At 40.8% G+C, this 27,134-nt stretch overlaps 1 protein-coding gene across 2 annotated transcripts in view; it reads right to left on the reverse strand.

Moving 5' to 3' along the window:
* Nucleotides 1-27,134, reverse strand: part of LOC101980114 (cytochrome b5 reductase 4) — a 62,026-nt gene that overhangs the window by 19,281 nt on the left and 15,611 nt on the right. For both annotated transcript variants that reach the window (XM_005347540.2, XM_026779119.1), the window contains exons 4-10: nt 24,981-25,062; nt 15,695-15,724; nt 12,535-12,595; nt 11,134-11,191; nt 9,288-9,381; nt 7,463-7,495; nt 5,496-5,618 (exon numbers count right to left, since the gene is read on the reverse strand). In XM_005347540.2, the coding sequence (XP_005347597.1) occupies nt 5,496-5,618; nt 7,463-7,495; nt 9,288-9,381; nt 11,134-11,191; nt 12,535-12,595; nt 15,695-15,724; nt 24,981-25,062 (481 nt within the window). The remainder of the gene's footprint in view (nt 1-5,495; nt 5,619-7,462; nt 7,496-9,287; nt 9,382-11,133; nt 11,192-12,534; nt 12,596-15,694; nt 15,725-24,980; nt 25,063-27,134) is intronic.

Here is a 27,134-nt window from a genome sequence, read left to right on the forward strand (position 1 = left end):
TTAAATCTATTTATCAAAAATAAATAAATAAATAAAAGAAAAAAACCCTAGATTTTGGGCCATTGGGCAGGGAATTTTGAGGTTTCAAATCTTGGGAGAATGGTGTTGAAGAACAGAAGGCAGAGTCTAGGAACATATATCTTATCCTTATACATTCCTCCTAGGCGGAGAAGCAGCAACTAACTGGAAACTAACTGGAGTGCCTTAGGCACTCTCTGAGTGAGAATCCCTGGGCGGGTGCCTTCCTTTCCTGCCTAGCCTAAAGGCCACAGTGCTTCCCTCTAAATATGTACCGTGCATAGTACATGTCATCCTGACTTCACTGATGGATGAAAACTATTCGTCTTTTGACTTGCCAATTTCTACACCCGCCACAATGGATTTGCTACAGTAACAGAGCAGGGGTTTCTTACTTAGGCATTGTCTTGTCAGCTCGTATCAGTATGGTTCTGATTTCACAGTCAGGGAATTCTCATAGAAGGGGAAGCAGGACAGCAAGATGCCAAAGCATATCCAAGTTACCTGCAAGCAACAGTTTTTTGCAAGCTAAGCAGAGCAGACAGCTTAGAGAGTAAAATATGGTGAAACATTTACTGCTGGTCACAGAATTTACTCATTTCTAGTAACTAGGAGTGCTTTCTAAGGTGACAAACATGGATGCACAAGCAAGGGCTGGGGAGGCGACAGTGGCTCTTTGTGTAGTTGCAGTGTGCAGGCCCACGGAACACCTGAGAGAAATGACGGCTCGCCATGTTCCAGCAAACATCCTTACAGGCACACGCTCCTTTGTACACGCGTCTGTCAGCAGCTAAGAAGCCCTGGTGAAACTAAAACTAACATTCAATATTAGCAATTGCATATATATAATTCAACCTGAATTTAAGGGGTGTGTGTGTGTATACACAAGTGTTAACCTAAAAGCTTACTCATGAATGTTGACATATCAAAATTATGACGTTATTAAAAAATGTCATTTTTTCTTCTTTTAAGACCAATTTTCTGGGTTGTTTATTGACAGATCTTTAAAATGTCCCTTATCCAGGTATTAAATTCTATATTACAGGAAAAGCAAATAAATAATTAATAATATTTATTAATAAATAAATAATCCTAAACATGGGATTAGGACTAGAAAAAAATAATGATTTCTCAATGTGTCCACACATACAGGCACACACATGTGCACACATACATACAACTATTCATCCATAATCTTCATTCTGGGGAGGAGATGCAGTCAAGCATCACACAACCTCTGCATTTGGAGCAAAGGCACACAACAGCACAGCTTCCTGTCTCTGACTCCTGTGTTTGACCGCATCTGAATCTTCGGCAGCAATAACAATTTGCCATGAGAACACATTGGTTTTCAACTTACACAATTGCTTTCAAACTAAAATTTCAAACTAAAACCTAAAAAACATACTGATCTTAAAAAGTCAATAATGTTATTAAGACACATCAAAAACCTAGGAACCATATGGCGGTTGATTGTAAATGCAATGTGGACTGACAGCAAATCAATGATACACTGGTGAGGTAAGAATTCTCACTACAGTTTAGGTCATGATTTAAGAAAGGGAAAGGAAAAAAATGTCTTTGCTCATTTGTCAAAGAAAACGGGTGCCTAAACACCGAGCTATTTCCAAAGCAGGAAATCTACTGTGTACCACTCCGAACTCCAATGTCAGCAAGAACATGGCAGAAGCTTTCCTGCCTGATTTTCCTTTACTTTTTCTTAAATTCAAGATTTCTTTTTAAATGGTGGCTCAGGACTAAAAGAAACTTATAGCGCAGATAAAAGAGTTCACAGAAAGCCTCGTGAAATTACAGGGTAAGCAGTTCAATGAAGGTCATTCTATCTTCAAATGAAGGTCAGCCTTGGTTTTCAGAATCACTGATTTTTGACTAGGCTTTTATCTGGCGGCCTAGGACTCCTCTGTCACTAGGAGCGGATAATCCTGGGCAACAGGCTCTGTTCTCTTTTCAGGTGGCAGTGTCCCACCCCTTTCTCTGCTGGATCTTTACATTAGGCCACATTTTCTGTGTTCTTCCCCTACCTCATACCACAAGGCTCACAGCACACTGCTATGGCAAAATCAAAGTGGTTTAAAATGTCCCATATAATCTTAAAAATTTCCCCTCTATAACCTGTACAGTGCCTGGCACAAAACATCTGGTAAGGATGTGAAGCTTTCTCCCCAAACATCCCCTGAAGATTGCTGCCTTTGTGAAAGCTATGGATTCCACTTCCAAAACATTTGAAGTCCACCTTCTGTAGGTAGTCGCTCGATATCAAATTCACCTGTCTTTTTATGTAAGGCTCCCTTAAAGTGTGCTGTGTTTGGACTGCATAACTCACCCTTGTAGGCTTGTTTCTCCATTTTAAGTTTGTTATATGTTCTTGTTCCTTCCTGGGAACATAAGTTCTGCTTCTGTTTCATAGCACAGTGCTAAATCAGTCTTCAACATATGACATCACTCAAAAAAACAGGATGTCTGATTGAAACACAAATTACCCATAAATGTATATCTATAAGGAGAAATAATAAAAAAGATAGTGGCTTTTGCCTCCAGTTTCTGACACAGAGCGACAGCCATGGGAAGTTGGCCTTCACTCTAGTTCTTGAAGTCTTTATAATTTCCCAGGGATGGGTATGGCTGATACAGACTGCAAACCACTTGAATGCCCAGCATGACAGGGTCTTTGTTCTAAGGAGGTGACTCCTAGTAGATCCTGTACAGACTCTGGATGGGGCCCAATGCTGAACTGTAATGGTCAGTGATGTGTAACAGGAACCCCCAGGACAGAGTTCAGAAAGTCTAACATTTGCTGGACACACGGGATGCCTGGGGAGCGGCATAGCTCTAGAGGGCATAGAAGCTCTACACTTCTCACAATCCTCTGTGTCCTTTATAATAAATGCATAAGTACAATGCTTGTCTGAGTTCTGCAAAACACTCTAGCACATTTTTTTTTAACCCAAGGTGGGGGTAGTGAAAACTCTAATGTTGGTTTACTAAAAGTACAGAACCTGGGAACTATGATGGGCACCAGAAGTTTGGGAAGTTCACGGAACCAAGCCCTTATAACTATGGGGTCTGCACTAGCCTCTATTTAGTATCAGGATTGATTCCGACTCTAGGATACCCAACTGGAATCACTAGGTAATTGGTTATTGGTGGGGCGAAACTCCCACACATTTTTAGTTCTATATTGAATCATGAGAGTAGAAGTTATTTTGAATTTCCATAGCTTGTAATAACATTAAAAATTAAAAGATGTTTAGTTGAATACAAAGAATTCTGAATCCACTAAATGACTGCAACAGACTGCACATATATGCTTGATTGCTTAGGTCATACATTTACAAGGACAGAAAGAACAGGAGGGATGAAAATAAATGCTGGGATTCCTGGGAATTTCCCTAGTGCCAGGTTTCTCACTATCCCCATAATGGCTCCCTCAATCAAGATGTCTCTTTCTTTGTTCTCCCTCTCTGTTCTTTTTTCCCATCTCAGCTGCCCCAGCTAAGACTCTAAGCAATAGTGGAGAGGGAACCTGAATTGGCCTTCCCCTGTAATTAGATTGATGACTACCTTAATTGTCATCATAGAAATTCCATCCAGCAACTGATGGAAGCAGATGCAGAGATCCACAGTTAGCACTGGGCTGAGCTCCCAGAGTCCAGTCAAAGAGAGGGAGGATGGATATGAGCAAAGGCATCAAGACCATGATGGGGAAACCCACAGCTCACTGACTCCAGACTGACGGGAGGAGGGGGTGGTGGCTGCATAGGCCCAAAGTAGGCCCTCTGAATGTGGGTGACAGACATATGGCTGGGGCATCTGTGGGACCACTGGCAGTGGGACAGACCAGGATTTATCCCTAGTGCTTAAACTGACTTTTTGGAGCCCATTCTCTTTGGAGGGATACCCTGCTCAGCCTTGATATGGTGGGAGAGCCTTGGTCCTGCCTCAAAGTGATGTGCCAGACTTTGTCGACTCCCATGGGAAGCCTCACTGTCTCTAAGGAGTGGATGGGGCTGGGGTGCATGAAAGGTGCAGGCAGTGGGAGGAGGAGAGGGAGAGGAGACTGGGATTGGTATGTAAAATAAGAAAACACTGTTTTAAAAAATAAAGAAAAAGGAAAAAGAAAAAAATGCTGGGAACTGGAAAAAAAAAGCAGATGACTAAGTGACTAACTCAGCAGACCTGAGAAAGTGGAATCCTAAACCAGAAATATAAGCAGCAGCAGACTGGAATCTTTTAACAGAAAAAAATACCTTTAATGCCCTGAGGTTAGCAGGACCCACCACTGCTAACATCAGAAAAAGGTAAAATGGAAACTTTCGGATTAAAAATTTAAGGGCTCCGATGCTCGCCACCCGACTAAGCAGCTCTCTCCTACTTAGCACAGCCGTGCAATGGCCCCTCTAATCTAATTACAAAGTAGCACAGGGTTGTGGATTGGGCATGCACTCGAGGAGCCTGTGTCCTCTCATCAGAGTGGCAAGACTGTAGCAGCCAGGACCTTGGACTGTGACTACATTTGAAGACAGGTCCTTTAAAAAGTACTTAAGGTAAAGTGAGGGCAATCGTGTCCCTTTCCAGATAGAGTGGTGCCCTTTTAAGAAAAGTTAACACACACTCACACGCACACACACCCTCAGAAAAGCACACAAGCCAAGCAGAGGGGCCTTAGAAGAGTCTAATCCTGCCAATACCATGACTGTACTTATAAACTCCACAACTGAGAGAAAATAAATTCTGTTCTTAAGCTGTGATCAGCAGTCATAGTACTTTAGCTAACTAAGACAGTATTCTAGCGGGGAAGGGGAGAATCGGATAAAAACAAACAAACAAACAAACAAAAAACCAAAACCAAAAACCAAACAAAAACAGGAGGAAGAGAAGGATGAGACTAAGTCGCATTTATAGAACTGCAGCTTTCTTTGCAGACAAGCCTTCCAAAGACTGTGTGAAGGGAGAATACTGTTCCCAGGAGACTCACGAATCCTGGCATCAAACTGTCCTCAGAGAAAACACTCATCTGCACAGGGAATATACTGGCAACAAGCCCAACCCTTCATACACAGCTGTTACCAGCTGAAACATGAGCAGGCATGAGATCAGAAATATCAAAGACGGCATCTGGTAAGGAACATCAAAACAAACAACAAACAAGATTGTGCGATGAGAAGTCACACAGAGAAAAGGAAACACTGGAACACCATCAGGTATTTTTTTTTTTTTTAAAAGATGGGCTAGTGGGATGGCTCAGTGGGTAAAGGTTCTTGCAGTCAAGACTGACAACCCGAGTTTGATCCCCAGGACCCATGTGGTAGAAGAGAACCAAGTGGTGCAAACTGTCCCCTGACCTCCACATGAAAACCATTGTATGGATGTGTGCCCACACAGAGACATGCCAAATAAATAAAATGCTACTTAAAACCTTTACAAAACAAATATAAAAAAACAAGAGTACTGCATACCTGTATCTTCCTTTGGAATAAAGGAATCATGCTTCTCCAAGGGCTGACCAAGACATTTCCAAGAAATATTTTCTCTCTTTTGCAGGACAATATCTACTTTTCCAACATTCTCAATGACCCGTACTGAAAAGAAAAGAAATTTCACTAGTTTCACTGATACTAAATGCAAAATTTTATTCTAAAACTAAACTTTCTCATATGGGTACACTAACGTGCTCTTATATAACAATAAAAATTAATAGAAAAATAAGATTTTGTTCACTTGGTCAGTAAAAGTGATTTTTGTTTTATCTGATGCTAAATCCAGCTTATTTTAGTGGTGTAGGAGGTTCTTCTGTCTATGTGTTACTTTCATTGGTTAAATAAAGAGACTGCCTTAGCCTTTTGATAGGGCAGAAAATTAGGTGGGCGGAGTAGACAGAACAGGATGCTCGGAAGAAGGCAGGCAGAGATTGCCTCCATGGAGTTAGCTGCCAGGTCAGACATGCTGAATCTTTCCCGGTAAGCCATGCCCTCATATTGACATACAGATTATTAGAAATGGGTTAAATCAAGATGTGAGAGTTAGCCAATGAGAGGCCAGAGCTTATGGGCCAAGCAGTAATTTAATCAATATAATTTCTGTGTGATTATTTCGGGGGATAAGTTAGCCGGGCATCAGGACATGGCCCACTCCTTTTACAACATTTTAGATTCAGACTGGCTTCTTTCAAACCAATTTACCAAGGCCTGATATATGTGTGACTTTCAAAAGGTCACGATGGAGTCTTGAATACACATCCTAGCCACAGCCTGAAGCACAGGCACACCGAATGGGCCCATCAAACCAAACAATTTATTCTCTTTTCATATATTTAGTTAAGCCTGAGAGGTCTATATTGTGAACTGAGAACAACACTGAGCCTAAAAATAGAAGAGCAGACTCAGAAGATTTAGCACATAGGACGTACATAAGAGAAAGCCCATGGGAACTGCTCGTCACTGAAAGTCTTTCAGATGCTCTTCCTTGCTCAGTGACTAGAACAGTTCTTTGTGTGAGGCCAGTAATAAAACAAGGATGTCTAGCTACCGACTTAAATCTGATGAGTAACATGCTTTTAAAGTCGTAACACACACTTTACTTTGCTCAGAAGCTAGGTATCTGTTCTTCTACACTGTGAACCTGAGAGTCTGCCACAGTGCAACAGATGAGCAAAGTGAATTCAATTAAATGACTGAGTTCAGACTTCATGAGAATAAAAACAAACTCCTTGAATGTAAAGAGCTTACTATGGTATATGGTAAGGGGAGAAGCCTGGAAGTCAGAAACTATTTTGAGTCCTCACCTCCCAAGGAACCCGCACTGCACATGGTATGTGGTAATACTGCAGCTCAGTGTGCTCCACCCTGGCATCCACTTGAGTGTATGTAGCTATGAGAGTGTGTCTGGTCTAGTACATGCCTACGAGCTACATGTGAAGAGCAGGGCAGAGAAGATGAACAAAATAGGACAGGAATGTTCTTAAGAGAGAGAAAAGGAAAATAGAGAGATAAGAAGAGCAAGGAGAGGGCTGGAGAGAAGTCTCAGAGGTTAAGAGCATTAACTGCTCTTCCAAAGGTCCTGAGTTCAATTCCCAGCAACCACATGGTGGCTCACAACCATCTGTAATGGGGTCTGGTGCCCTCTTCTGGCCTGCAGGCATACATGCAGACAGAATATTGTATATATAATAAATAAACAAACAAACAAACAAAGAAAGAAAGAAAAACAAGGAGAAAGAGGGAAAAGCAGAAACCAGAAAGAGTGTACTTTAAAATTAATTTATTTATGACATGAAAATATATGTAAGAAAAATAAAGACAAAGGGCTGTTTTTTTTCCCTTCCTATACATGCCTCTGTGTGTGTGTGTGTGTGTGTGTGTGTGTGTGTGTCTGTGTGTGTGTGTGTGTGTACACACATAATTTCTTTCTGGTTTTTAGTACTTACCAGAAAAATTTTCTTGAACTTCATGGCTTAGCCCTGAAATAAAAAAAAAGTTTTTTAGTTACCACCAAAATTCAATTCATAAAATCAATCTATACCTGTAAGATCAACTTAAATATACTATTTCAAACTGCTCAAGACTAGAAGAATGTACTGAGAGACTAAAAGAAAATACGTGCTCTGAAAGAGTCAAATTGCTTAAATTTCTTCCATCTTTCCATACTTCTCCCTATGGACTGAGGAGTAAATATTCAACCACTCACAAGCTGGTAACCGACCTTCATTCCAGACTGACAATCATACAGAGTGAGACTCAAGATGAGCAGTTGGGGGAGGAGGCAACACTGCAGGCTGGTTGTGCGTCCTGTGCCCTGCTGACACAGGTCAGACAGTGTCAACTTAGCTTTTCATATGTGTGTGTGTCTGTCTGTCTGATATATATCTCAATCTTTTGAGAGCCTATAAGCAAGCAAGCACTTTCAGGTATTATGAATGCAATGAATGGTTAAAGGGTTAACAGGAGACAGATCTTTATATTCACTAACATCTGTTCCATAAACAGCAAAGGCAAAGTGTGGCTTCATCACTCTGCTCTAAATCTCATTCTGCACTGTTTCAGTCTTTCCAATGCAGAACTAGTATCCAGAAGTTGTTTTATTATTATTAATTTTGTTCTTGACAATTTCCTATGTATATAAATGCACTCTGATTGCTTGCAGCCCTGCCTTCTCTTCCCCCATCTACCTGTCCTCCTCCCTACTCATCTCCTTCTCATATCCATGTCTTTTGTTTTGTTTGTGTCCCTCTGGGTTGGGCCATGGTTATCAGTGTGGTCTCTGCATTGGAACTATCCACTGGAGCCTGGTTCATCAGTGTTTATACAACTGAAGACAGCAGGCCCCTCTCACCCAGATTCCTTTAGTAGCCTGTTCTTCAGTACCAAGGGATAGGGTCTCACAGTCCCCACCCCACAACCATTCCCCATTTATGAATGACTGGGTAAAGGTGCTGGCTATGCAAACCTGACAACCCGAGTTCCTTCCCAGGATTCATGTAAGGGTAGAAAGGAGAAAACCAAATCCATAAAACTGCCCTTTGACCTCCATACATGTAATACCATGACACTTGCATGTTCACATCATGTACATATGCACACTGACAATTTATTTACAAATTAATATATATTTGCTATTGTTCAGGGATTGTTTTGTGTGTGTCACATCTATTTTCTAACTAGAAATACATCATAGTCATAAGAGGAGAAAACAATGAGATCTTAGACTCAATTTCATTATAGGTGACAAACAGATCCAATATTTGGTCTCTTTGGTTTCAGAACTTCTTACCCCCGATAAGTCAAAATTAACAAGGTTTATCTCTGGCTCTTAGGAGATGAGCAAGCTTGCAGTCCAGGCTGTTTGGTTGCTGCCTCTGATGTCCTGGGGCGCAAGGAATGGACATCCCAGTAAGTAATGCTCACATGGTGACCAGAGGTCTCCAGAGTCTTATTTATAGCCATCAAGTAAGACACTTATAAAAGTGAACTAATATTTTATGATTGATTCTGTTCACATCTGATTGCATGAAGTCGGAGCTCTGTCATACAACAGACAACACGTTAGGCTTATAATTACTTCAATTTGGAAAGGGAACCATGCTGCCATTTTTATTAGCATGAAGGAAAAACACTGACTGTAAAATGATCAGAAGTGACAAACCAAAATGATGATAGCAGATAAAATATTACAGCCTTCTAGACTGCAGACTATGCTATTGTCATAGTGAAAGAAAATGAAAATATTCCCATTAGTAAAAATGAGATACTCACCAATATGTATAAGATAAGAATGATCCTGGATAAAAGTTTCTGCTCTCAAGGAGTCACCCTGGAGGTCAACCATTACTGAGTCTAAACTGATATTCTTAAAAGGAAGCAAAAATAGAAAGATGAAAACTGAGAACTCCATTTCTGAGGCGATGAGGGGCGCTTTCCTGGTACACGTCTCCAAGCAACATGAATATTATTCTTGGTTCTCATTTCTCCCTCATTTCTCCCAGTCCCTTCCCTTCTATGAACGTCACTGTAATTCTAAGCACACATTTCTTCTGTTTAACATCCACTGTGGCCATGGTTTTAAAGTCATGAACCCTACAGACTATCTGTAGAACACTGGTCAGCAACTATTAGTTGTTCAAGAATATTTTTTTAAGAAACAACATAGAAAAAAACTAAGACTATGACCCAGAATTTAAGATCTCTAATTGTTTTCATTTCAGTTTTCCACTACCGTGTGATTCTGAGAAAGTATGTAACCTATTGATCTCCACCAATCTCAAAATTATTCAAGAAACTTTTTTTAAAGTTTTGTTTTTTAATTTCATTTACATTCTAAACACAGTTCTCCATCCCACTCCTCCTCCTGCTCCCGTGCACCTCCCTTCCACCAGCCTAACCCTCATTTACTCCTCCTCCTGCTCCCGTGCACCTCCCTTCCACCAGCCTAACCCTCATTTACTCCTCCTAAGGGGTAAGGGCTCCGTGGGGAGTCAACAAGGTCTCGTACATTAAGTTGGGGCAGAACCAAGCCTCTCCCCCCAACATTAATGCTAAGCAAGGCATCCCACCCTAGGGAATGAGTCCTAACAAGCTAGCTCATGAACCAGGGATAGATCCTGGTCCTACTGCCAGGGGCCCCTCAGATAGTCCAGGCTTCACCACTGTCTCCCACATATGGGGGGCCTAGTTCAGTCCACGGAGCCTCAGAGCTGTCAGTCTAGAGTTCCCGAGTTTCCACAAGCTTGGTTCAGCTGTCTCTATAGATTTCTACATCGTGATCTTGACCTCCCTTCCTCATATATTCCCTCCTCCCTCTCTTCAAATGGAAGCTTACGAATGGGATGATGTGTCCAATGCATGGTATAATACACAGAAACGAAAGAGAGGTGTTGTGGTACTTACTACTTACACCATGCATTACACATATCGTCCCATTCGTAAATGTCCCCTTTCCTCAGTCACTGCATTTCAAACCCCACTGAAATTACTGCAAAAATAGATTCCATTCACAAGACTCCTCAAATGTGGAAAGTGAGCAGGCACTGGAGGATGTGGCTGGAAACAATGTAAATATATTCATTACCAGCTTTCTAGCTGGACTATCCACCCTGTGAAACAAGTCTGTGGACCTGGCCCAGAATCACATTTCTGACATATAATGGTGCCTTATATAAAAGAAGTGCCACGTGAAGATTCACAAATAAATGACCAAGCTCCCTAACCTTGTTTCCAAGGGGCACCCAAATGCCATTAACAGTTCAAGTATATTAAGTCTCAGCAGTATAGTCTCTCTAATCCCAGAAAGTGTACTCTTACAGCAAAGTTAACTGGAAAGCACATAGAACAACACTCAATAGGTTTACAGGCTACACAGATAGGTGGTAACGGCTATCTGCCAGGCAGGAGCCAGAATATCTACCTAGCTTCCAAACACAGGCTTTGGGGAAAAAAATTAACCCTTCTTTGTAAAATAGGGAGAACATTTGCTTTCTGCCTCAGGATTGTTATGGAGAACAAATAAGCTAATATAAAAAAGATCTTAGAAAATAATCTGCATGTAAATAAAAGCAACTAATTCTTATTATTTATTTCCTCTTGTTTTCAATAGAATGTTTACCTTTTGTTTGGTGTATATAGCAATGGTGACTGAGGACTCTGTTTGGAACCAGTCATAGCTGCAAGACAGTAAAGTAAAATAAGAAAACATCCAGAATGATTTGCAATAACACGTGAAATTATCAACATTTAAAATCCACAGTGGGAAATAGACTTCTCAGGGTAAAACTCGTATCTACATGGTAACCTTAACATGTTACAGTCATTATGATATACCTGACATTTATTTCCAAATAGACCACCAAAATGGGCAAATAAAGGCTATACATTGATCTAAAAAATCTTCTCAGAGAATAATAGAATACATACATGTGTTGTTAAGGAGCACAAAGAAATCTGCATGTTCATCGCCTTCCTTCTCTATAATGAAAATATCACTACTAAAGAAATTCATTCTTGAGCCGGGGAGACGACTCAGTGGAAAATACTTGCTAAATAAATATCAAGACAAGAGTTCAAATCCACACAGCCCACCTAAAGCCTGATGAGGGAGTGCACACCTGTAATCCCAGTTTTCTTGTGGGAAGATGGAAGGCAGAGGCAGGAGAATCCCTGAAAGCTCACAGACTAGTTGCCCTCAGCACATGTGGCAGCAAATGTCACGGGGAAAAAGTCCTGTCCCAACCAAGGTGAAAGGTGAGGGCTCATGCCCAAGGTTGTCAAATATTAAAACATATTAAAGAATTTCCATTAAAATTTAAATTTAAAAACACCGCCAAAATAGACATATAAAGATTGAATATTGAAATAAACAATGGTATGGCTATGTGATGGAATACAGAAAAGTTTTCACAGAATATTAACAACAAAAGATATCGCTCACAGACGACACGATAATACCAGCACTACAAATGTAGTGTGTGAAGGTATTGTATAAGTCAGTTAGCCCCAGAGTTCGGCATCTATGTCTAAGGTTTAAAGGGGTTACCACTATGTTTTCTAAACTTCCTACCCTGAACATGCATTTTATCATTATTAGAAAAAAACCCTTTTTGATGCCTTTTTTTTTTTTGGTGAAACAGAGTTTCTCTGTGTAACCACCCTGGCTGTCCTGGAACTCACTTTGCAGACTAGGCTGGCCTTGAACTTACAAAGATCCACCTGCCTCTGCCTCCTGATTGCTGGGATTAAAGGTGTGAGTCACTATCACCTGACCAGAAAGAAAAAATCATTTTAAAATAGTGGTTTAAAGTATTTAAAACAGATTAAATTTCAGTTATCTAAAAATCACTTATGGAACAACCTTATTCTGCAACCCATCTGATAAAGAGGTGCTGCCATTTGTGTGCTAAGCAAAACTGGCAGTAAACAAGAAACAACCCCTGTGCTAGGTTCTTTCCTGCAGTGTCTGTGGGTTTGTGCAGAAGTGCTCTGACTTTGAAATGTAAAGAAGAGTGCATACCTTGGAGAACTAGGGCCTTCCCTGGGCAGTGTATCTGTCACTTGGCTCTTGGGAAGCATGCCTTCACAAAGAAAAACAGTAATTTATCTACACCACACTAAACCCATGTACACACATACATAAGGGACATCTTAATAAACATGCTACTAAACCATAAAGCAAGAAAGACCCTTGTCACCAGCATGTTCTTTGGGTGTTTTCCTATAGCTTGCTCTCTCCCAAGGGTAACCATATTGTGACTTATGACACCAAACTAGTTTTTAAATCATGGACCTATATTAGTGGCACTATATACTATATAGAAAGGGATCATAAAGCATGGTTTATTTTGGTCTTTTGTTGTTGTTCATCCTTAGCATTACAGTTCTAACAAGTCAAACCTAGAATTTCCTGAGATTTTAGCCATTCTGTTAAGTGCATAAGTAGTCTGTTCCTTTTTATACTGAAAATTATTACATTGTATGACTTAGTTACAATTCACTCACTCTTCTATTGATAAGTCATTCCTGAACAGGTACTATTATGGGAACGTGGTTATAAACCTTGCACACTGACACGCACATGTTAAAGAACAAAATCTACAATTCTGGTGGGCATATAGTATGCAAGCATGTTTAGCTTTAGTCAAAATGGTTGTTGTCTTAGTTAGGGGTTTCATTTCTGTGATAAAACATTATGATCAAATCAACTTGGGAAGTTTATTTCCACTTACTGACCCACAGTACAGTTTATTACTGAGGAAAGTCAGGGAGGAAACCTGGAGGCAGGAACCAATGCAAAGGCCATAAAGGAGGGCTATTCCTGGTTTCTCCTCAAGGTTTGCTCAAGCCAGCTTCCTTACAGCACCCAGGACCAGCAGCCAAGGGATGACACCACCCACATCAATCACTTATTAAAATACCCTACAGGCTTGCCTACAGCCACATCTTATGGGGAGATATTTCTCTATTGAGAGTTCTCCCTCTTAGAGGACTCTGGCTGTACCAGGTTGACTTAAACCAGTTGTAGAAATGGACACATCTTACCACAGTGCTTGAGTATTGCAGCTCTACTGGCACACCAATATGGTATTCTTTTCCATTTTGATTAATTCACACGTGTCTACATCAACATGGCCTTTAAAGGGCTACACCAACTGGTTTTCAAGTCATTTCAGAAAGCTCTAAGACAGGGAAGCCCTCTGGAGAGCCTGCAGGCACTGTTTCCTCCCTCCAGAGGAGTGCCTTGTTTGTGCCTGGACTGCTAAGTAACTTTTGAAAATAAACTGTTTAATTTTGTTACCACATCTCAAACTACAGGGGAAAAAAAAAAACAGTTATCCAGTTAGCCTTAGAGCTCCCAGACTAGTAACAATCACTACAGGAGGCTGGAGTTGGAAGTACTTCCAGGTGAGAGAGGTTAGAGATTTCCGGAACTTCCCTATATACTCAGGTTTAGGAAAAGTGCAGATGCAAAACAGCAATACTGTTGGGAATGAGGCTCTTGGTGAAGCCTGTCTGGTTTCTTCAGCTTTCATCTCTTCCACTGTTACTATGCAGAGCACACTATGTTTTCGGACCAAGAGCCTCAAAGATATATGTGACCATCAGGCCTCATAACTAAAGCCAGAGCCACAAACATCTTTTTCTAAAATGAATACACTAAAAAAAAATAGTCTTATTAAATTATTTGAAAGTGGTGAAAGATATTTTATTAAAAGATTGTCATTTTTATTTTGGTGGTCTCTTAAAAACATGCATCAAAATTTAAAATTTACTGTGAGGAAAAGCATCAACAAAATTCATACATTTACAGTCATTTTTGATCTTGTACGATCTTGTATGTTTGATTAAGATCAGAAAGGGCTGGACATAAGCTCTGTGCCAGCACTAGAGCCTTATGCAAAACCATTGCTTTTTCTTCTTCAACAGGAAAGCACAAAAGAGACCATTTCCAGGTACCTTTTAAAATTCAAGAGAGTAGCATAGAAATACAGCTCATTAGAAGAGCAAGGCCAAACTTGACAGAATCTATCCTGTTTTCAGCATGAGCAAAAAGAAACCACAGAATCACATCCTCTGGAGACTCGGGACTAAGTCTAAGTCAGAGCAGAGTAAGTAAGTCCAAAGTGTTGGCTGACAGAATGGCGTCAGTTTAAGGGCTCTGGGCCTTACTATAAAATAAAACTCATCTATCCCACTCAGGATTTTAATTAACTGTTGAAATAATGACATAGAAAGCAGGCAGATTACATTCGCAAACATAATATAGAATATTATAGTCTTAGCTGAGCCAAATGTGAGAAACAGTTACAAAATACAAATACATACATAGATACACAGATACATATACGGAAATAGATACAACTATACCCCATTACTATAGAGAATCCAAGTCACAACATGTAATGGTTCCACATTATTTGGAGAGTGATATCTAAGAATATTTTTAATTGAAACATTAAATACAGCACATCTGCAGTAGAGGTGCTGAAAGGGACATGTGACAGGCAAGGAGGATGGTTGCTTCTGCAGCATCACAGAAGAGCCAAGCACCAGATGAGCCTAAGAGCAGCCCTTCATTTCCTGCATTCCCTGCAGTGTTATACCATGACAACTTCAAACATCCTAAGTTGCAAGTTACAGGCTACTTTCACACTTAAAAAAAGGTGATTCTTCTGAAAAACCTAGCTTGCAAGCTCTATTTCTGTAACTTTGTTTTGCAAAAAGGGAGAAAAAAAAATCAGGATCTACAGGTACAATAATACACTCAGTCAGAGGAGCCCCATGCATTTCATCAGTCAGTATTAACACCACACCTCAATTGGGTGTGAAAGGGGCAGTGCCAACAGTGATGTCTGTGCTGCTCAACCAAGGAACAGCAGATTAATATGCTACTTGGATCTGTGTCCTGACACCAGTGTGAACTCACACACACACCTAAGGGAGCCACCTGAGTCCTGTTTTAGTCACTAAAAACATTTTTGCTTTGGGCTTAGAGATTTCATAAAAGTAATTGTTTTAAAAGTAATAGTTGAAATAAAAGGCACATAAAGTTCTAGTAAATCCCTTAAGTTTAGACAAGCAAAGACAGCTTTTGCATTTTTTTTAATCCAAATACCCCAGACAATTCTGTGAAGCAGTATCAACATGTAAGTTTATCACTAATTTATATGACTTACCATTTAAGACTTTCTTTCCTTCATGGCAGTCTGTATGATGATTTGGGGAGAAAAAGTCAGGTAAGAATACTATATCATTAAAGAGTCCATCAAGTCATTTTATTGGTTAAACTATTAACAGTCTCAAAGGGCTGCTTTCTTCTAGGGTGTGAGGACAGAAATGGGACTATGACATGGAGAGCCATTGTTTCAAGTAAGTCAGTGTGGTCTCTGGAGATCATCAGGACACTTCCCAGGGCTCTGTGCGTGTGTGCATGCGTGTGTGTGTGCGTGTGTGTGTGCATGTGAGTGTGTACGTGTGTATGTCTTGTGCATAATCCACATCCCTCAGTATTTTGGAATTTATTTCTTGACCCCTACCCCCAAGTGCTGGCAATCAATCCGTGGCCTCTGACATATACCCGAAGTTTTATCTGAGATGTCATATTCTAAATTAATATAAAGAAAACAGAATTTATTAGGTTATATCCTATTAAATACAAATATTAACACTCCAAAGGGGTTTTATTATCTATTATCAGTCTGTATGTATACTGTTATAAACATAAAGTGGCCAAAATCAGGTAAATGTGTTAAAACTTTCACATGTACTTATAATACAATTCTTAGAGTTACAACCCAGAAAACCCTCAACAGGTGTTTTCTTTCAGGATAGCAGTGCGCTCACCAAAGTCTAATATATGTGTTCAGTAAGCACAACTGTGACTCAACTATGGTTTCATCCCCTCAGCAGGTTGTTGAGGCTTTAAAGGCAAGATAACACATCCCGAAGTCAGACTGAAAGGTGACATGGTAGAATGGCATGCTGTAAAGAGATGTAAGCCGGGCGGTGGTGGTGCAACCCTTTAATCCTAGCACTTGGGAGGCAGAGGCAGGAGGATCTCTGTGAGTTCGAGGCCAGCCTGGTCTACAGAGTAAGTTCTAGGACAGCCAGGGCTGTTATACAGAGAAACCCTGTCTTGAAAAACAAAACAAAAGAAAAAGAAATGTACTTAAATCAAAGTACCCTTCTTCCATCCTTCAAACTTGCAGCCCTTCTTTCTTATCCTCCCGCGTGCTGGAGCTGCAGGTGTGTGCCAGGCTCTGCTTTCGAATCTTCTGTCTTCTAATTATAATAATCCAAAATCCCATACACTCCTCTAAGTCACTCACCCAACACACAGTGGCCATGACTAAGAAGACCACCTAGTCATCGTTTCCCCTTCTAATAAAACGAACTCTGCACCGAGAGGACTACTGCCTTCTCTTCTTCAGGAACGAAGAGGATCCAAAGCCAAGGCCTAGAAGGATCCAGAGCTCTTCACCAAAGTCAAGAGTGAATCTGTCTCCCTACAAATCCAGTCCTATTTTTCTTCACGTTGTTGTTTAATACTTCCTAAAAACATACAAGACTTAAAACACCATAAAAGTTGTACCTCAAGTGGCTATTGCCATCACTGCCAAAGGAACATCTAGCCATTACCATTTATAAGGGAGCACTGACGACCACTGCCTGTCCTAACTGCCCTCCTCAGTTTTACCTGTTATGGCCTCTGCAGCTGTGATTATCTGCTTCACCTGAGAACAAACAGCAAACTCACAGTACTGTATATTAAATCCATCTCAGTGTGCTACAGAGCCAGCAATCTGATGAATCTCATTTGTCGTGAAAAAATTCTGTTTTTACCCAAGGCACTCATAGATTTTGAAAAATTATTCCAGGTAATTTATTTCTAGAAAAAAAAATTACATCAGAGGACTATTTTCTTAATATGCACTGAATTCAGTCTGCCAGAACTTAATGGATTCTGCAGAAATGTCCTTTCCCCATTTTTTAATATAAGAAATTCCAGTGTGAAGAAAGTTTGCTTTTAAATTATTTAAATTACCTTCAAAATTACCCCAGTCTAAGTTTTAAAAAGCTGAGCCATATAAACTCTTCTCCATGTTAAACACATTTACATCTGCATCATTTTAGCTGGAAGAGAAACCTTTTCCCTGAGAATAAATGCAATATTCTCTTTCCATAACTACTTGCATCATTTGGAAGTCTCTATGAAAACGCAAACTGAGATCTCTTCCTCATGTTGGCTAAATGGCAGTGTTCTGCCTGGCCAAAGCCCCTCCTCTCCAAGGGCTTAGTCACTCAGAGGCAACCCTGGCAGCCAACAGCACTCAATTCTTCTTTAGTGTGGCAGGGTAAGGAAAAGGGCAGATCAGAGACAGGAGTGACAAGGGTGAATATACACATGTTCCCAAATCAGCTTTGCCAGAAAGCAAAAAAATACTAACCAAATAAACATCAGTCAGTCGCTGCAATACTGCAAAACACAACTGCAATACTGCAGTTCAGATGTGCATCTGTCTCCTAATAGGGGTGTTTCACCCCCTACCTTGAATTACGTTGCTAGAATTCCTTCCCTAGGGGAGAGAGAAACAGTGTCAACCCCTTCTTCCTGTGTTCCAGTGACAAATCAACTTATGATTCCACTAAGGCTCACTCTGGGAGCTACTGAGTTTTCAGGTTTACTTAAGAGCAATGAGTGGGATTCACAGGCAAGAGCATGGGTGACCTTACAGCAGCCATGCTGAAAGGTCTGACCCAGCATGGATGATAACATCTCCATGGCTGTGTAGAGCCCGTTTCCCTAGTTGGTTCCCCATCTATGTCCCCTAGCCCTTCTCTGAGACACCCAAGGCCATGTGTAATTCGGGCAGCACTGTACACAACTAGTTGGGAAGGATGGCTGAATTCTCGAGTGAGTAGCATCCATGACTCTCCCTGCTCTTCCTTCTAGGAATGAACAATAACAGTTAACAAAGCTCAGCTATGTGATCTTTTCAGAGGACTCTTGAAGATGGCAGTAGTTTGGCTCAGAGAATAGTCCTGTATAACAAATTACCTCCCTTAAACCTAGCACATGTGAGCACACACATATACACACATAAATACCAAAACCTCACCCAGACAATAAGCACTAAGGCAGCAAGAGCCAACTAAGGCAAGACAGCCAAGTGAGCACATGTCTCATCTGGTACAGGCTGCTTCACTAAGTCGGCTTGCCTGTGTTTACACCTTGGAGGCTTTGCTGGCCTGTAAGCTTGCGCTTTGCCTGTCTGTCTGAACTGTCTCCATTTTAACTAAAAGGAAATGAAGGCTCCGGAAAAGAACCTTGGACTAACTCTCCACCAATGCCGAGCCTCCACTGGCAGTCAGCCTACTCACCAGCTGTCCTTTGCCGACATGGCAACAAGGCTCCTTGAAGTTAATGGCTCAGCACCTCAATCCCAGCACTCAGGACATACAGGCCAGGAGATCCTCAGCTACACAGCAAGTTTGAGAACAGACTGGGCTAGAAGAGATGCTATGCTAAAAATAGCAATAGTAAGAACGACAACAACAACTACTACTACCAATGCATATACAAAAATTTCTCCATTTCAGCACTAGTGATGCTTTGAGTTGGATAATTCTGTCATGAGAGTCTGTCCTGGGCACTGTGTGCTAGTAGGAGCATCCCTGGCCTCTGTCCACACCACCAGCAGCATCCAGGTTAGTTGTCATAATCAAAATGCTTCTAAGTATTGGCAATGTTCCTTGAGGAGGAAAATAACCCCAATTGATATGCACTGAGAATAAAGAAGCAATGAATTGTTCAAAAGTGGACAACATTAGTCAGGCAAACAATTCTGTTGTCCTTAGTAAGTAAGGTACACGTGCCCATAAGCCTTAGCATTTTTACTTCTAAATCAAGACGTTAGGGCAGCTCTAAAGTCACATACCTGACAGCCCCGTCCCTCTGAGTGCTCTAGTCTCTGCTTCTAGCTGTTTACTAGAAACTGTTCACTGTTAGGAAGTGGTCACGAAACCTAATATATAGATGTAAATATGAAAAAAGCAAAGAGAGATTAAGACTATTCTGATGAAGAAGGGTCTATGTGTTACTTTCATTGGTTAATAAAGAAACTAATAAAGGGTTAATAAAGGGCTTTGGCCCTTTGATAGGACAGAAAATTAGGTAGGTGGAGTAAACAGAACAGAATGCTTTGTAGAAGGATGTGAGGTGAGATGCGATGAAGCTCCGGCCCAAGATGGACGCAGGTCAGACATGCTGAATCTTTCCCGGTAAGCCACCACTTTGTGGCGCTACACAGATTATTAGAAATGGGTTAAGCAAGATGTGAGAATTAGCCAATAAGAGGCTGAAACTAATGGACCAGGCAGTGTTTAAATGAATACAGTTTGTGTGTTGTTATTTCGGGTGTAAAGTTAGCAGTGCGGGAGCCGGGCAGGACGAAAAGCAGGCCTGCCCCCAGCTCATCACTACACTATTCCTGAGATATACTTTGCCACTGAAAAATATGAGTATTTTTAAATATGGCATTAAAATGTTAAAGTACACTTATGATCTAAAACTGCTCCCCAAAAGAAATATAACTCAAAGCATAATTTAAAATTTTCTAATAACTAAACTAACAAAGTAAAAGCAAGAAATAAACTATATTATATTTAACATTGCACCTGGAATATTACTACTTCACGTGTAATTAATATAACAATTATGAGACACTTCACTTTGACATTTTTTCATACTTGAAGTATGAATAGTTGAAGTACAGTGTGTATTTACAGTACATCTGATTTGGCATGTGAGTTCAATAGCCACATGACTGACAACCATCATGGCAGCCAGAGAGAACGAAGGCAGAACATCACTCATTCTTCATATTTATCAGACAATCTGGTGCCTCTGTGATACAAATTATCAATAAGTGGTCTCTACTCCTTAATTTATTATTAATAAATCTTTCTAAGGCACAATACAATCTACAATACCTTTTAAATAAAGGACTATAATAAACAGCTGAATTCTTGCCTGATCACAGTAAATCTTGCCATGGCTTCGGTTCTGGGTCTGCCAGCTGTGCTGTTTTCATCAGGACCACACTACAATCAATCAAGTAAACTGAGAACTGGAACTGCCTTGTGGAAATGCACACAAAATGCCAATTCTGGGACTTTTACATTGGGTTCTGACAGTTTGCCTCATGTAAACAATTTTAGTAGAAGGGATTAGGACACTGTGGATATGAGATGGCAAAGAAGGAAAAGGATGAGGGAATGTAGGAGGTGAATATGAGAATACGTGACATGCATGTATGGAAATGTTATGGTGAAATGCTCACTCTGTCATTATGAAAATCCCCGTCTTTGATACTGAAAAAACATCACTGTAGAAAATTCCTCTTCAGCATCTCTACCACCCCCAACTCCCACTGCAGGTAGTCTCCTCACCATCTGTCCTCAGCCTCTCTTCCTGTGTCATCCCGGAGTTCTACTATGGGTAACCCGAATGCACCTCCTTGAGAGGCATACAAGCTACTTACTGCTAAAGCCGTTTACTTCTTTCTGGTATATCATTAGATCTTTCTCTTAACTATTTAGTTCCTTTAAACGTTCTGCTCAGTCTACATAATAAGGTACTTGAGGGCTAAAGGGGACCTATGGAACCCCCACCAAAACATCAGAGGCTATTGTCAAGATTGCGGGGTTGCTGTCCACAATCTGATGGCAGGGTCCTGGTGATGAAGACAACACTTACATCATTGAACACAGAGAAGCTGAACCTATGCCCAATTAAAAGCTACTGACTGATCTGTACAGTACAGGAGGACAAAGGTACTCATCAATATCTCCCAGTCACAAGTCGCACAATTCAACAGTCATGTGCCTCCATACATACTGGGGTTATAGTGGCACAAGTGTTACAGAAGTAACTAGCCACTTTTCTATTGAAATTAAGACCCACTCCATGAAATGGATCCCATACTTGACGCTGCTAAAGTAGCCAAAAACCTGAGACTAAATAGGTTACAAGTGTCAAAGAAAACCTACAGCTATTATTCTGATAAAAGAACATGGCAGGGGCTGGAGAGATGGCTCAGAGATTAAGAGCATTGCCTGCTCTTCCAAAGGTCCTGAGTTCAATTCCCAGCAACCACATGGTGGCTCGTAACCATCTGTAATGGGGTCTGGTGCCCTCTTCTGGCCTACAGGCATACATGCAGATAGAATACTGTATACATAATAAATAAATAAATATTTTTTTAAAAAAAGAACATGGCAATAAAATGACTACTAATGCTATTCTTAAAAAAACAGTGCCTTATGGGTTTTTGATCCTACCGCACGTACTGGCTTTGTGGGAGACTAGGCAGTTTGGATGCTCACCTTACTAGAACTGGATGGAGGTGGGTGGTCCTTGGACTTCCCACACGGCAGGGAACCCTTATTGCTCTTTGGGCTGACGAGGGAGGGGGACTTGATTGGAGGAGGGGGAGGGAAATGGGAGGCGGTGGCGGGGAAGAGACAGAAATCTTTAATAAATAAATAAATGGAAAAAAAAGAAAATAAACAAATCCCTAAACATTAAAATGACAGAGGAGTCCCAAAACAAAAAAAAAAAAAAAAAGAATGTCAACTATAAAAGAAAAAAAAAAAACAGTGCCTTGAACCAGTCGAGAAGCTTCTTCTTGCAGTATATAGGAATTAACCAGAAACCCACAACCTGTTAATGGACAGAGAGTGAGGGACTTTGAAGCACTCAGCCTTAAATGAGAAGTCTTTGTCAAGCCCCCTCCCCTAAAGGCTCATGGATGGCTCCAGAGAGACAATGTCTCCAAGACATAACAGGACTGATGCACACGTGAGCTCATGGAGATTGGAAGAACACGTGGGACCTGTACAAGTTCAGGCCAGACAGGGTACCAGCACTGTGAGGGGAAGAAAACACAGGACTCTAATCCCAGTGAGGAGCTATCTGCAGCTGGCACACACAGACTATAGAAAACCCAGTTTTCTCCAAAGGAGTGTCACTAGGTCTATCAACCACTCTCCAGGGCAGGCCCCATGCCCAGGAGTAGATGACTAACAAAAACAGTCTCTATAGTTTATTTATTTTTTTGTTCATGTTTTTGCAGAGTCTTTGTTTTCTGTCTTATTGTTCTTTTTCTTTGATTTTCATCTTGCTTCAGAGAGAGAAAGGGAGGCACACCAAGATGGATAGGTGGGTGGACAGAGAGGTAGGAAGGATCTGGGGCAGAAAAAAAGATCAAAATATTTTGTATAAAATATTTTTAAGGAAAAAAGTCCCTTTGCTCACAAACATTGCTTTTCTGCGCTGTGAAGTTCTTGTCTTTGCCTCCTAATGACTTGTTGTTTCGAATCACTGTCCACTACTACTCCACAAATATTCCTGACCCAAACATGCTGATTCTTCCACACTGTCACAGACCTGTCAATAACAAGAATGCTTCTTCATAGGAACAAAACCAGCGTCACATGCTAGTTCACCTCTAACGACTGCAGAAATACACTGTTATAACTAGGGAAGCAAAGGGTCACAGAAACAGCAGTGGCATTTCTAGCCACCATGAACACACACACACACACACACACACACACACACACACACGGCTTAGATTCTAGGTGGCTGATAAATTTTGCTTTAGTTAATTCACACAATAACTTTAAAGCCTTCCTTCACGTATACAAGTATATGGTCTATGTGGGTTGCCATGTGGCCATGGCACACAGGTAGAGGACAGAAGACAGCCTCTGAGTATTGGTCCTGCTGTAAAACCAGGTTAGCTGGGTACAGGCGAGTCAGCCTAGCTCCTGTCCCAGTCTCTGATCTCCTTGTAGGAGCAATCTGGGATTACAGATGCTGCACTCCTACCTGCAGCTTTTACTTGGGTTCTGGGGATCTGAAAGCAAGAAAAGACATGCAATCTGTGAAGAGGTGCATTGCCTCCTAGGCTATACTAAGAACCCTAAAATTCTTTCTTGTCATTACATCACAACCAGTTTCTCCCCTGTTTTCATATAAATCTTTGATAGTACTTAAGTGGCAGATAAACCTAAGCTGAAGAGCTCCTGGCCTCCTTGCTGGGCTGGAAGCACAATGAAGATTTTCTTTTAATAAGAACCAAGTTCTAGAATAATGGCTTCAGTACACACCAGGAAGGGAACCCTCACTACCTTGAGAACTGTGGCCAGATTCTCAGAGGAAAATTCTTTGTTTTCCCTTAACACCCTATAAAAAAGGTCACAACAGACAAGACAATCCAGCATCTCCCTTTGCTGTTAAATACGCTTTTCATTAAAGAGCAGGACATAAACAGGGGCTCAGTTCCAACTTTGCTTCTTACAGATCTAAGTACCTGTCTTTTATCCTATGTTATCATGAGTGTTCCTGTGTATATCTAAAACCCAAGGACCTACACAGGAGTTTACTGAGAGAAACTTTCAGCAATAAGGTGTCGAATTACAAAACTCATTGAACTAACTAGTCGAAGACTCTGCTTGAACAGACCAATCCGCTCTGAATTTAAGAGTCATGAGTCACTAAAAAAAAATGACTATACCCCTTCACAGAAGGGTTATAGGAAGTAATTCTGCCACTGCAATTCCATTCAAAGTCCCAGAGGGCGCTCTTCTGAAAGAGATCAGGAAGTCTGACCTTGAACAGCAGCTGTAGGAGAGCTCTAACTCAGAGGTAACTATATTTTAAAAGAAGCTTACCCAAGAATGGAACTACACAGGTGAGGAGACCAGGAAGATCCCAGGTAAACCCGGGAACCCGGGGACGAAGACAGGAGGCGACACTGTCCTGTATAACCTCTTATAACTTGACTTCTGAGTCATGTGAGAGCAATCACACCAGGCAAAAGCTCAGCATGGGGCCACACACCTGCCACCTCTGTAATCCCAACCTCTCAGAGGCTATGGAAAAAGGATCATGAGTTTGAGTCTAGCCTGGAATAACAGAGTGAGAGGCCAACTCTAAAAAAACTTTAAAAAAAAATAAACATAAAACTACTAAACTAAAAAATACTCAGTCAACATCCATAACCAGTACTGCCACTAATCTGGTTATTTAAGGACAGAATGTGAGATTACTGAAAACAAGGAAGCAAATACAGTTTTCCTTCTGATATTTTCTCCTTGCAACTTTCTACAAAATATATCACATTTTTCGGGGAAAGTCACTATAGAATTCCTTATTTTTCTTTTCTCCATTTCATGTGGTACATGCCTGTGTGCATGTATGTGTGTGCATGTGTATTCTGTTACATGTGTGGGGATGGGATGCACATGTATACATGCATGTGAAGGCCCAAGGCTGAATAAAACCTTTAGAGCAGCTGTAACAGAAAGCCAGTAAAAATGGGGAAAATACTGTGACTTATCTAATCCTATTCATTGAAATCAATTTTATTTTAAAGGCATGGGCTTTTTCCTTACCTTTTGGAACAGCAGGCTTCACAGCCATCCTGCCAACCAGGCATTCTTTCAGCATGGATTCATAATTGACCCAACGATGAACCTGGGAGACAAATGGCCGACAAGCAACATGACTCTACCTCCACAAGATGCTCCTATTTTCCCATGAGCTGAGCTAAGCCTTCATACACTGCTCCAAGGCAGACTCATTTAGCCAGCAGCAGACAGAGACTGTTTAGAACGCTATTCTCAACGTGTTGTCTACAGACCTCTGGGTGTTTCTGACACCATCAAGTGTCCACGAGGGCCCAACAATTTCAAAGGAATATTCAGATATAACCTGCCCTTTTTACTTCTCTGCCATTTGCAAAGTGTTAAAGACTATCCTTCACAGCCAGGTGGTGGTGGCACACTCCTTTATTCCCAGCATTCACGAGGTAGAAGAAGGCAGATCTTTGCATGTTTGAGGTCAGCCTGGTCTACAAGAGCTAGCTAATTCCAGGACAGGCTCGAGAAACCCTGTCTTGAAAAATCAAAAAGAAAAAAAAAGAATATCCTTCATAATATATGAAAATTATTGTCATATTCTTCCTGTATGATGAAACAGAAAATTCTAACTCAGGCTGTCTGGAACTCACTATGTAATTCAAGCTGCCCTCTAAGCCACAGCCATCCATCCTCCTGCCTCAACCTCCTGGGTGTTAGCATTACAGGTGTACATCACTATGCCAGCAGCATAACACTGTTTAAATTAGCAAAACCCTAAAGAAAATTTAAATTCTTAATTGTAAAAAGGTAAGTAAAGAAAAATACAACATTCAAAAACATCAGTAAAGAAAAACCATTTATTCAGTTATCAATTTATTCAATATAATTATCAATGGTCATGTGTTATTCAAACGTTAAAATAATTAGGTCAAATAATACTGTTAACAGAGTCTTAATAATCCTGAGGAAATAACGCTAAAAAGCAAATACACTACAAAGTAGACATTAACTTATTATTACTTGAAACTAAGTTTGATTTGCAATTACTTACAGTAGATGCACTACTGTATGTAAACCTGCCTTTGGGAGTGTGAGAATGGGGGTGATTTCAGCAAACAGGTATAGGAGACAGAGACCCAAGGAGGCAAGGGCACACAGCTTGTTGATCACAGGACTCTAAATTAGCAGACACTTAGGTATGTTCAAGGTAGAATATTTACTCTGACATATTATTCTATTTAGGGTCTCTAAGACCAGTCAGATGACTAGATTTATTTTACTGTTAGTATGACCATCTAAGGGCTGACAAAGCAGGGTGCTGCTCAGACAATCATCTTTAAGAATATATTTGTCATGTACCCAAACTGGACCTGAACAGAAAGCGATCTGGTTAGTACTAAAGTGCCAGAGCTAGAAACAGCACTGGGGACTTGAGTGGAAGGAAAGGGTGCAGGCTAATGAGAGAATCTGGCCAGTGACCACAAACTGAGCCAGGATGGGAAACGACTACTCAGGAGCTCAGCCCCTGTCTGTGGTCACAGGCAGCAGGCAACACAGGGGGAAGGAAAGCCAGTGTGATTGCTAGAGACTGAGCCGAATCAAACTGGACTATCAGTTATGTGGAAATGACAAAAAAAAAAAAAAAAAAAAAAGTCAGCAGTGGGACCAAAACTAGAAACAGATAGAGCCAATAAATTCTTTGTACAACTCAAACATGGTGTGTAGGGGAAGTTTTATAGTAAAAGACACCAGATGTTTCAAGAATACACCGGAAGCTTCTAAAATACAAAACTTTATTTCCACAGTGAGTGAAAGTCATAAATTTTATTGGTTCATTAATGCCAAGGGACGCAGCAATGTGTTAAGTAAAGAACCACCTTCCTTACACATGTCCCATGTAAACTTGGTGCTGGGGAACATACTGAGAATCTTCTGCTGAAGAGGGACATTCCATCAGAGAACACAGGGAGAGCCAGCAGACAGCTACAGCAGACAAGTTAGGCAAATGGTCCTACACTGACTTTGTTTGCTTTGTTAGAAAGTAACAAACAACAGACAGCAAAGGGAACAGCTCTTAAAGAGCAAGAGGACTCTCCCAAGGGAATGGTAACCCAGTCAATGAGCAAATGCAAACTCGGCACCACAAGGACAGCACAGGAGCAAACAAGTCCCATGCACCAAAGTATT

The sequence above is a fragment of the Microtus ochrogaster genome, chromosome 5 (assembly GCF_000317375.1).
Source record: "Microtus ochrogaster isolate Prairie Vole_2 chromosome 5, MicOch1.0, whole genome shotgun sequence".
NCBI lineage: Eukaryota > Metazoa > Chordata > Mammalia > Rodentia > Cricetidae > Microtus > Microtus ochrogaster.